This window comes from Leptopilina heterotoma, unplaced genomic scaffold, assembly GCF_015476425.1.
Source record: "Leptopilina heterotoma isolate Lh14 unplaced genomic scaffold, ASM1547642v1 Lhet_68, whole genome shotgun sequence".
In the NCBI taxonomy this organism is placed as follows: domain Eukaryota; kingdom Metazoa; phylum Arthropoda; class Insecta; order Hymenoptera; family Figitidae; genus Leptopilina; species Leptopilina heterotoma.
Genome location: NW_025111157.1, coordinates 1,652,404 through 1,664,962, shown reverse-complemented (window position 1 = coordinate 1,664,962; position 12,559 = coordinate 1,652,404). Strand labels below are relative to the sequence as shown.

The 12,559-nt window shown below is 22.8% G+C and overlaps 2 protein-coding genes across 3 annotated transcripts in view; one reads left to right on the top strand and one right to left on the bottom strand.

Annotated features, from left to right (window-relative positions):
- Positions 1–12,559, bottom strand: part of LOC122510158 (dehydrogenase/reductase SDR family member 7) — a 31,995-nt gene that overhangs the window by 14,810 nt on the left and 4,626 nt on the right. The gene's annotated exons all lie outside the window — the stretch shown is intronic.
- On the top strand, positions 67–11,108 carry LOC122510157. Of its 2 annotated transcripts, none has more exons than XM_043624606.1 (9): positions 67–221; positions 1,564–1,841; positions 1,933–2,033; positions 4,677–4,882; positions 4,972–5,236; positions 5,460–5,834; positions 5,958–6,309; positions 7,323–7,456; positions 10,696–11,108. In XM_043624606.1, exons 2-9 carry the CDS (start codon positions 1,577–1,579, stop codon positions 10,972–10,974), a joined length of 1,977 nt encoding a protein of 658 aa, XP_043480541.1. In that variant the 5' UTR covers positions 67–221; positions 1,564–1,576; the 3' UTR covers positions 10,975–11,108. The 2 variants fall into 2 exon arrangements, with proteins under 2 accessions (XP_043480541.1, XP_043480540.1); XM_043624605.1 differs by having other exon boundaries at positions 1,558–1,841.

The following is a 12,559-nucleotide window of genomic DNA, read 5'->3' as shown; positions in this document are numbered from 1 at the left end:
GTTGCTGAGAATGGAGAAAATCGCCATGCGCGATTATATCGATTTAGAAAAGCTTCCTCTATATAAATTGCGGCAAAAGGTGTAGGTGGAGGGCAGTTCAGATTGTGTGATCGTAGAAAACCATCTAAAAAAGAAGAAAAAAGTTAAAAAAAAAAGAACATAAATTAAAAGCAGTAATCAACTCTTGCAAAACATCAAACGGATGATTCATTAAACATCAAGTAAGTTTCAAAAATTCTATTTTCTTTCCCCACCACTTCAATCTCTTCATATCACGAAAAAAAACGTTACGAATATTTAAAAAAAACTCCCCTTCCTATCTTCCATATTGTAAATTCAAATTTGCAAATTCGTCAATAAAAAAAAAGAATTTTTCAAATTATTCATTATTTATAAAATTATAATTATTATAATTAATTATACGTATTATTCCTGACATTTGAACTTTTCAATACTTTAAGCCGACACCTTACCATCTGTTTCAAAATTTGGTCGAAAAAAAGAAATTCAAATGCTATTTTAAATTCTACTACATAACGAGAAATATTTGGAGAAAAGGAAATTTTTCGTAATTTATTAATTAAAATTGTAATTAATATTGTCGGATAGATAATCAATATAAATAGTGTCTGGTTAATTGACAAATCAATAAAAAAAAAAAAATTCGTCTATAATAAATAAAATAAAGGGAAAATAAACTTAAATTCTTCTTGAGTTGAGAATAAATAAATTCAATGACAAGACAAAAAAAAAAAATAAGTCATGAACTCTATTCTTTAGAAAAACTCAATTTACGTGATCTGATCAGTATAAATGCCTTCTGGCGTCGTACTTGTTGCGTCGAAAAATGGATGCGCTGCAAAAGTCGCACTTAATTGAATTTTTTCTGATTGAATAGAAAATCAGTTCTATTCAATTATTATGTATTTTTATTAAAATTATTTTTTTGTTACTATTATTATCATTTTCATTAATATATTAATAATTCTCACATGTGTTTCATTTTATCAAAAAAGAAAAACATATTCTCATATGAAAATTACTTTTTCTATTTTCATTTTTTGCATTTTACAAAGAACAAAATGTAGTGAAATAAAACTTTCGGTCTTATAAATTTAAATCTTCAGAAAAAAAAACTAAAAATATAATTCTGAAAAAATTTCCCCGACAAAAAATTGGTTTAAGGAATTTTTTTTCTAGAATTCCATTTCGAATGTGACCGAAAGTTTTTTTCAACATTTTTTTGTATTGCGGGGCTTTTACAATTTTTTATAAAACAAAATTTTTATTTTATAATTTAAAAAAACGGAAAAGGAATTTTTTTTAAAAAGAGTATTCAAAAATGCGCACATGAGAAATTATTTACATTACAAATTAATAAGTAAGTAATTAAAATAGTAGCGAAAAAATTAAAAAAAATAATTATATAATAAGATTAATTAGAAGGAATATTTTTTAATTGGAATATTTTTAATTAATTAACTAAATGATAAAAAAAACAAGCGCCCGGAGAATGCTTGTTTAGAAAAAGAAGTACAATATGAATAAATAATTGAGTTTCAGGCAGATTAAGGTCATGTCGCCAACAGGGTGGATTCTTTTAGTAATAGTGGGTTTTGTGACAGCCCTTAATCCTGTGCCTCATCGCACTAACGAAGAATCTTTAAGAGGTGCTTTAAATGCACTCACGAGAAAACAACGTTCTCTAGATTACAATTCACGTGAATTTTACAATGTACCTTCATTTAAATATCGAGGCGACGAGAGAAAATTCGATAGACAACAACATGAGGACAATGACTTTGATGAGGATGAGGAGGAATTAGAATTTTTACCTCTCGGTAAACAATCTTTTTTTTCAAAACTAATACAAATTACTTAATAAGTAATAATAATCATAATTATTATTATGAAAATTAAATATTTATACAGAAAATGGTCAAATCGAGTCAATGGGTGATGGATATCGTAATTTGAATGAAAAAATTTTGGAGAGAGCTCTTGAAGACTATGTGAAAACGGAAGCAGCTCAAGTTAGTAAACGACTTTTTTTTTTTTTAGTAAAATGGTATTTTAGTAAAAAAAATGTTGGACTATTTTCCTAAAATACTATTTTACTTAAATACTGTTTTTCTAAAGTACTATTTTACTTAAATACTATTTTACTTAAATACTATTTTCCTAAAATACTATTTTCCTAAAATACTATTTTACCAAAATAGTATTTGACCAAAATAATATTTTACTAGATAAAACAATAAATAAGTTAAGCAGGGTGTCTACTATTTTCGTTCAACAAAATTCTCGGTTATTTCCTGGTTTTTTCCCGGCTTTGTCCTAATTTTTCCCGGTTTTTATTTCTCATCAAATTTAAATTTATTTGATTTCGAACATAAATAAATCTACAAATTACTTCAAAAATTTTTATTAGAGTTTTTATGAAATAATTAAATTTTTTTGACGAATTTCTTTAAATTTTTTGAAAATCATGTTTTTTTAATCATTTTAATTCAAAATTTGGAAAATAATTGAATTAAACAAAGAATTTTTTCAATTTTTATAAAAATAATCTTGTCTGCTCATAATTATAATTAAAAATTTGATTAATTCAATTCTATTAAAGTGTATTGATACTAATTGAATTTCTTCAAAGAATTTTACTATATTAATAAAGGCAATTGAATCCTTCAAAAAAAATGTTAGTATTCATAAAATAATTAAATGTTTGCTTAGAATTTTATTAAAATTTTTGAAAATAATTAAATTTTGGAGAACAGTTCAATTATTTATAAAAATAATAGAAATTTTAAAGAGAATTACAACAATTTTTTAAACATAATTGAATTTCTGCGAAGAATTTTATGGAAATCTATGAAAATAATTGAATTCTTGTGAAAAATTTTTTTAAAAAATAATATTCAAAAGAAAATTATAAATCTGAAGAATTTTGCTATTTATGGAAATAATTGAATTCTTGAGAAGAATTTCTTTTACAGTTTCTAGAAATAATTGAATTCTTTCGGGGAATTTTAATAAAATTTTTAAAAATAATTACATTTCTCAATGAATTCGGTTATAATTATATTAAAAATAATTAGAATTCTGCAATGAGTTTTATTATTTATAAAAATAATTGAATAATTGCGAAGAATTTTATAAAAAACAGTTTCAAACAATTTATTTTTTTTCGAAAATTTTTACTAATTGAATTTTAGTGAAATTTTCATTATTTTAGAAAATAATTGAAATTTTGCAATGAATTTTATTAAAATTTATGAAAATAATTGAATTACTGCGAAGAATTTAATGCCAAATGTTAAAAAATTTGATTTTTTCAAAAAAATTTATGCAAATTCTATTTTAAATAATCTAATTCCTGTGAAATTTTTATTTTTTTTGGAAAATAATTGAATTTTTATGTAGAATATTTTAAAAAATTTTGTTTAATAATTGAATTCTTTTGGGAAATTTTATTAAAATAGTGGACTATTGAAAATCATTGAATTAAGAAAAATTTTTGAAAATAATTGAAATTTTGCCATGAATTTTATAAAAATTTTTGAAAATAATTTAATTTTGCAATGAATTTTATTAAAATGAATTATTAATTTATGAAAATAATTGAATTTTATCGAAGAATTTAGCTATTCATTTATAAAAATAATTGAAATGTTGACAATTTTTTTAGATTTTTGAAAATAATTGAATTTCTACGAAGAATTTTATATTAATATTCAAAATAATTGAATTCTTGTGATGAATATTGTTATTTATGAAAATAATATTGACTTCCTCCAAATTTTTTTATTATTTATGAAAATAATTAAATCCATGAAAAGAATTTTAAAATTTATGAAAATAATTGAATTACTGCGAAGAATTTAATGACAAATTTTAAAACATTTGATTATTTTCGAAAAATTTAAATAAAATTTTTTAAAAGAATTAAATTATTTTTAATAGAATCGAATGTAAAGAAATTTTAATTATTTTAAAAATTTTCAATAATTTGTTTATAAAAATTCAATTATCTTGAAACAATGGAATTGAAAAATTTCAAAAACCTTATTTTTCAGAGTTTTTAAAAAAACTTTGCGAAAATTCAATTTTATTTAAAAAATTTAAGTGTGTATCTTTTTTTAAATTAATTAATAAAAATGTTAATTATTAATCTTCGCATTAAGAAACATGAATACATTAGAATGTGACTCTTTATAAAATTCTATTATTTATCAATTATTAGATTAAAATACTTTGAAAATTCGATTTGTTAAAAAGTTTTTAATGAAATTCTTTAACAACTTTAATTAGTTTCAGTTGAATTTCACAAAATTTCTATTAATTCGACAATTTTTTTTAAATTTATTTAAATACTATATTTGAATCAGTGACTGATTTTTTACTATCCAATTATTTTAAACTAATTCAAATTTAGAGAACAGTATAAATATCTATAAAAATTGAAATAAAAAGCGATTTTTTAAAAACAAATTAAAATAATAAAACTTTTTTTAATTTGGTAAAAAAATTTCCGGTTTGGCATAAAATTTCTGGCTTATTCCCGGTTTATCTCGGTCAAATTAAATTCCCGGCTATTTCTCAGATTTCCCGGTTAGTAGACACACTGTTGAATAATAATTAAGTAAAATAATTATTAATAAAAAAATATACTACAGGAGGAAGCCGTACCTTCCCTCTTTCGAGAAAGAGAACGAAGCGCCAGCATCAAAAGGGGAATCAGAAATGATCAACCAACTGCTGATGACGAATTGGCGAGACTATTTTTAGACGAATTGGAGTATGGACCTTATAGCCAAGATGAAAATGAATATAATACTCTTCGAATGTTACACCGACCCCAACAGGATAATCAATATTACGGGTATTAATTTCCAAATTGGCTCTTTCTTTTCATCATCATCAAATCCTATTATATATAGAAAAGAAATAAAATACTCTTTCAAATTTCAGAAATGATGGCCTCATTTCTTGGAGCGATCTTTTGGAAAAGAAGCCCTTACACGAAAGATTCCACGACGAAAGTGAACTCGTTGAATTACCAGAAAGAGACTCGGACTTCTATTTAATGCCAATGGAGAGAAGAAATGTCAATGCTCGCTATCCAATTGGTCGCGATTTCCGGAATTATCGCGAAATGTCCAAGAGATTTCCACTCGCAGTTGCTAAGAGAAGCGCCAAAGCTGTGAACCAAATGAAACAAGTTACAGACCCGAAGGTAATATTTACAATCATTTTTAATCTGTTAATTTTTTCCAAGTTTCTTGGATTAAAAAATTTTTTTCTAATAAGACTTTCGTCTTCGTTTGTCTTATTAGAAAAAAATTTTTAATCCAAGAAACTTGAACGTTAAAAACTCGATTATAAATTTTCTATTCTATTTTTTCTTAACTATTATTTTTTAGAACTTTTTTTCTAAACCTTCTTTTTTTTAACTAAAGGTCGCTCACGATTTGGGTATTTTATTCGGCACGCAATCAACAACTGAGAACAAGAATCACACACACGAACATGCTAATCATGATCATAATCAGGAGGAAAATAATAAACTTCACCAGCAGGGAAAATCGGAGATGACGGGAAAAAATCAAGAGACAACGTCAGTGGCGTCAATCGTTAATTCTCATCAGAAAGGACAACAGGAGAATATCACGAAAATCAATCAGTCCAAAGAGCGACCGATCGAAGTGAAGAAGAAAAGTGTCAATTGGTCCGATTATTTTGGAATCGATAAAAGAAAGAAGAAATCCACTTTCATGCCCAAGCCTGGTTCTCAAAATCAGGACGACGAATGGTTTTTGGAACGATATTACAAGGTATTTTTAATTTTTCGAAAAAATATTCGAAAAAACAAATATTAAAAATGTAATTTCAAAGAACGTGATTCATAAAAATAAATTCTTTTCACACTAATTTGGAATTATTCGAAATTTTTACAGACAATGGCTGACAATTTAAAATCAGAGAACGAAAATGAAATTGACGACGAGAGGAAGGACAAATTACAGCAAATGGAGTCGAGATTGAGACACCTCAAGGATTTGATAATACAAGAAGCTAAAAGTGCTGAAGGATCTGATGAGGAAGTGAGAAAACAAGTACTATCACGATTGGCGGCTGCTTATTCTCTTGATAAAATGAGAAAAGCTTTGATCGAATTCAGAGACGCTGTTGCACAGAGAGAGGGTCAAAAATTAATTCAAGATCAGACGACCAGTCCACCGGAGGATGATGCCTCTCATGAAAAAGTCGATAAGAAACGACGACCAATACTTGGCGAAAACGAAGAAGGTATTTCAATAATTTCCTTTCTCTAGAAAAAATTTTTTTTTAAGTCGTAAAAATAGTAATTTCGAATTTTTTCTAAATTATCTGAAAATCACTAAAGAAAAGAGCAAATAAAATACAAAATAGAAGAAAAAATAAGAATAAAATAAAAAGTACCAATAAAAATAAATAAAATTTAAAATACAATACAAAAAATTTCCTTCCCGAGGAAAAAATTTTTTTGAGTCATAAAAAAAGTAATTTCGAATTTTTTCTAAATGAAAGAAAAGAGTACATAAAGAAAGAAAAGAGTAAATAAAATACAAAATGGAAGAAAGAAAATAAGAACAAACCAAAAAAATATACCAATAAAAATAACTAAAATTTAAAATACAATAAAATAATTTCCTTCCCTTGGAAAAAAATTTTTTTTTGTCATAAAAAAAGTAATTTTGAATTTTTCTAAATTGTCAATAAAGAAAAGAGCAAATAAAATAAAAAATAGAAGAAAGAAAATAAGAAGAAACTAAAAAATATACCAATAAAAATAAATAAAAAACAAAACAATTTCCTTCCCCTGAAAAATTTTTTTTGAGTCATGAAAAAAGTAATTTCGAATTTTTCTAAATTTTCAATAAAGAAAAGAGCAAATAAAATACAAAATAGAAGAAAGGAAATGAAGATAAAATAAAAAAATACGAATAAAAATAAAAAAACAATAAAAATAAATTAAAAACAATTGTAAAATAGAAAAGCCAATGAAAAAAGTGAAAAAAATAGAAAAAAAATAAAAAAAAACCAGTGAAAAAATACAAAAAACAATAAAAAAAAATTGAAGAGCCAATAAAACAAGTAAAAAAAATAAAAAGAATAATAAAAAAATAAAAAATGCAATAAATAACAAATTATTCTAAATAACTCGATTTTTTTGGAATAATTTAAGAGTAATAAAGTACCTCAGAGTAATTTTTTTTGAGTAATTTCCAGTAATAAAATGCCTCAGTGTGAAAAATGGTTCATATTTTATGATGCGACAGGTTTCGATGAAGGAAATACGTGTCCGGAATTGGATGTAATTGACAAATACTGCAGAATGACTGGTCTCATGTCCCACGATCTCAGAAATCTCTTCCACGACACTTGCGTTTCAACTTTAATCTGCCGCTCTTGTGTAAGTATTTTTTCCATTTTCCATTTTCCATACTCCACAGTAATTGTTAATTCCTACAGCAAAACAATAATTAATTAATTAACGAGCTCATTCACATTTCATTAAGAAATTATTCCAAATTTTATTTTAACAAAAATTGAACAAAATTTATGACGCCTATTTCATAAATTTCGAAATATCTACTTTTTCCAAACTTTTTTTCATTTCTTAAAAAGGAAAAAATAATTTTTATATGAAAATAAATGAAGAACAGAAGAATAATAATTACGTAAAATAAATAAATTTACTTATTAAATTAATTTATTTATTAATTATTTGATAAATTTTAGTTGATAAATAAATTTATTTGATAAATTTTAGTTGGAAATAAAATTTATTTGATAAATTTTAGTTGGTAAATAAAATTTATTTGATAAATTTTAGTTGGTAAATAAAATTTAGTAAATTTTAGTTGGAAAATAAAATTTAGTAAATTTTAGTTGGAAAATAAAATTTAGTAAATTTTAGTTGGAAAATAAAATTTAGTAAATTTTAGTTGTTAAATAAAATTTAGTAAATTTTAGTTGTTAAATAAAATTTACTAAATTTTAGTTCGTAAATAAATTTACATGGTAAATTTTATTTGGTAAATTTATTTACTCGGTAAATAAATTACATACTATTTCTTGCAAACGTGTCAACTTTAATTTATGTTTCATTAACAATCTAAAAAACAAAAATTGTTTGACTTGTGAAAAGAAAAGAATTTTTTGATTCAATTCAGGAAATTAATTTTCCATAAAAGTAAAACGTAATAATAAGTAAAACGGAATTTTTTTTTAGAGGGGGAGGTAAAAAATAAAGATACGTGGGTAGTGCTTTTCTATAGAGGTGAGATAGACGTAGGAGGATGACGTAAGAATATTGAGGGTGTATTCGTAAATACGTGAATAAAATGATATATACAAGGGGATTTCTAGGTCGACGAAGTGAGGGTGAATTCGAAAATGCACGTGCGCAGAAGAGACTTCATTTAATACAATGAACAGTATCAAATGTAATCATTTTAATTTATCTGCCTTTGAATAATTAATCTCGGAATTCGTTCAATAAAATTAATATTATTATACTTAAAATATAGAAGACGAAAAAATACGTACTTCTAAAAATATATCGTTGAGATTATTGAAATGTCATTAACGGGACTTTTGTTTACTGACTAAAAATAAATTCATTATTATTTTATTTTAATAATAAAATTTCGTGAAATTAAATTGTTTCAATATTTGGAGACGTGACACGAAAATAATATTGAATAAAAATTGATTTCTTTAATTAAAATGGAACATTTAATCAAGATGGTAAATCTAATACAAGCAGGAAGTTGTCACATTATTTTTTTTTAAGGAAAAATAAAATAAATATATATTAATAATCGTTGTATTCCGGTAATCTGTAATCTCTTTGCATCTTTGTTTCCTAACTTTTTTAATAATTTCTCTTTCTAAATGTTTTCAATTTTAAAATTAATTTTGTAGTATTTTTAATTAATTTATAATTTTATATAGAAAATCATTGAATTCTTGCAACGAATTTTATTAAAATTTTTTAAATATTTGATTTCCTTCGAAGAATTTTATTAGGTATTTATGAAAATAATTAAATTCTTGCGAAGAATTTTATTAAAATTTTTGAAAATCGTAATTAAATTCTTGCGAAAAATTTCTTTGAATTTTTTTTTTAAATAATGGAGTTTATTTAATAACTTTTATATTTAAAAATTTTCAAAGGTAATTGAATTTTATAAAGAATTTCTTTCAAGCTTGTTAACAATTGAAATTAAACATTTGATTATAGAATTTTATTAAAATTTTTGGTAAATAATTAAATTCTTCTCAGAATTTTATTACAACCTTTTTGAAATAATTTAATTCTTTCGAAGAATAGATATTAGGATTAAAGATTTTGACAAGAATTGAATTCTTTCAAAAAATTTCTTTAATTTTTGGAATACATTCGATTTTGTTAATAATTGTAAATAATAATTTTACCATTAAATTTCATTAAAATTATTGATAGAAAATTCAATTCTTTTGAACAATTTTATTAGAGTTTTTGTTAATAAATAATTTTTTTGAAAGAATTTCTATCCTTACTTATAAAAAAAAAATTAATTGAATTTTTTCGAGAAATTTGATTAAAATTGGATTGAAAATAATTATTGAATTTACGCAAAGAATTTTATCAAAAAAATTTGATAATAATATAATTCCTTCGAAGAATTTTATTATTTAGAAAAATAATTGAATTCTCGTGTAGAAATTTGTTAAAAATTATGAAAATTCGAATTAAATTCTTTTTAAAGAATTTCTTTTAATTTTTTTTTTAAATAATGGAGTTTCTTTAATAATTTTAATCAAATATTTTTTAAATTTTTGAGTTTTATGAACAATTTCTTTCAAGTTTTTAAAATAATTGTGTTTGTTAATAATTTAAATTAAACATTTAATTGTTGAATTTTATTAAAATTTTAGAAAATAATTGAAAATTGTTTTGAAAAATTTTATAACGAAGTAAAAAAATTGAATTTTTTCATAAAATTTTTTTTAAAAATAATTTAACTTTTGCAATTTTACTATTTATAAATATAATTGAATTGTTTCGAAAGATTTATTAAAATTTTAGAAAGTACATGAATTATTTCAAAAAATATTATTAACATTTTCTTTAAAAATTGAATTCTTTCATGAAATTTTATTAAAATTGTATTAAAAATAATTGAATTTTTGCAAAGAATTTTACTATTTATAAATGAAATTGAATTGTTTCGAAGGATTTATAAAAATTTTAGAAAATAATTGAATTCTTTTGAAATATTTTATAACGAATTAAGGAAAAAATTGAATCCTTTGGTGAAACTTTGTTAAAGTAATTAAATTTTTGCAAAGATTTTACTATTTAAAAAAATAATTGAATCATTTCAAAACATTATTAAAATTTTAGAAAATAATTGTATTCGTTCGTGAAATGTTTTTAAAATTTTGTTTAAAAATAATTGAATTTTTGCAAAAAAATTTTACTATTTATGAAAATAATTGAATTCTTACGAAGAATTTTATTATTTATGAAAATAATTGAATTCTTGCGAAGAATTTTATTAAAATTTTTGAAATTAATAAACAAGAAATTTAAATTTACAGATATTACGATAATTACGACAAGAAAAAAGAAATTAACAGAGAATTCTCTTTTTTTTCCAGGGAGGGCAGGATTGCCTCAATAAATTTGCATTCGAGGTGGAGAAAACTTGCGAAACGTTGGAAATTTCACAAAATATCTGGTCCAAGGAACAATGTCTCGAGGCAGCGAGATCATTGCCCATAAATCCTCCTGCAACTCTAGTAGCACTTTGCCATTCCGAGGGAAAAGATTCATGCCTAATTCGAAATTATTACAATCACAATAATCGTCAAAGAAATCCATATTCACATGAAAATCATCGTTTTGGATATGATAACGTTATTTCTCTGCAACGATAAGAAAAGAAAATTAACCAAAAAATCCCCCATCGTACGACTCATATCAAAACTCTTCCCTCTCGATTCAAATAATTTGTAAGTAGATTGAAGAGTTCAGAGACGTCAAAAATCATCAAGAAAAAAAAACAAAGAAATTCTCGTTCTATTTCTATCTCTTAAAGGAACATTAATAGAACTTTCAAATATTCAACTTCATGCTACTAAAAATAATACAAAAAGGTAATTCAGAATATAATACAAAAAGTAATTCAGAAAATAATACAAAAATACAAAAAAATACAAAAAAATATCCAAATAAGGAAAAATATATAAATTTCGGCAAAAAGATTTCATCGAAAAGAAAAAAAAATAATTTAAGAGCTTCAATTTTTTCGCACTTCATCTCCATTTTCTTTGTCATGTTCTTCCAGCTTCTTACATCGCTCTATATTAATAATTACAAAAAAAAAACCTCCCGACTAAAAAAAAAAAATAGTTTCGAACATTTGAAAATAGTTTTAGCTATACCTAAATTTTTTTTTAGGAATAAGAAATAAAACTTATTTTTCATTGTTAAATATATAAAAAAAAAGGGAGAAATCATTTTTAAATACTATATAAAAAGAAACAACACAACCGTAATTTATAAGGAGAGAAAAAAAAACAAGAAAATAAAACTTATATACGGATAAAACCCTATAAAACTGGCACTGAGACTGATGATAATGATTTACGTGACCAATAAAATTATAGACGAAAGAATAAAAAGCAGAAAACTATTGGTCCCGAGTCTACTTTAATAAGATATGGTTGTAGTTCAATAACTTTTGGACTAAAAAAATTTCTGAATGTTTGATCGAAAATCCGATTTTACGAAATAATTTTACAATTTTAATGCCTTTTTTTACATAAATAAAATAAATATATATAAATATTCGATTCCTTAAATAATAAATTATTAGATTACTCATTAATTAAGATAAAGATTGATTTTAGATATAAAAGTCGGATTTTTGTACGGGGATTTAGAATTTTTTTTTTCTTGTAATTTCGGTGTTTGTACCTTGAATTGAAAGTACCTTGAAACAAGGAGAAGCTTAATTAACTCTATAAGTAATGCACTTTTCGCGGGGCAATTCTTTTTCTAGACTCGACTAGTAAAATCGTTTTTCAATTGATAAACAATTAATTAATTCATTTTATTTATTTATTAATTACTTAATTTATTTATTCATTAATTCGTTTATTTATTTATTAATTCCTTAATTTATTTATTCATTAATTTCTTTATTTATTAATTAATTTATTAATTATTTAATTTATTTATTTATAATTATTTATTTACAAAAGAATAAATTTATTATCGAATAAGATTCTAATTGAAAGACAATAATATTCAAGAATAAAAAATAATAAAAGTACGTTTTTATATTTTTTATAACTTCAAAGTTATTTTTCCATAGATTTTTTTTTATTAGCAATAAAATAAAATTCAAATAATTATTCACTTGACAATCTGTTATCGAATAAATAATTAAATATTTCTCAGGAAATGAAATTTAAAGAAATTAAATAAACGAAATAATTATTTATAACAAATAAATAT

Bases quoted from the DNA above. Each gene is read 5' to 3' on its own strand.
- LOC122510157 (XM_043624606.1), top strand. From the start codon at position 1,577: ATGTCGCCAACAGGGTGGATTCTTTTAGTAATAGTGGGTTTTGTGACA. The intron at 5,237-5,459 runs GTAATATTTACA...TTTTAACTAAAG, and splicing joins AACAAGTTACAGACCCGAAG to GTCGCTCACGATTTGGGTAT. The intron at 7,457-10,695 runs GTAAGTATTTTT...TTTTTTTTCCAG, and splicing joins CTTTAATCTGCCGCTCTTGT to GGAGGGCAGGATTGCCTCAA.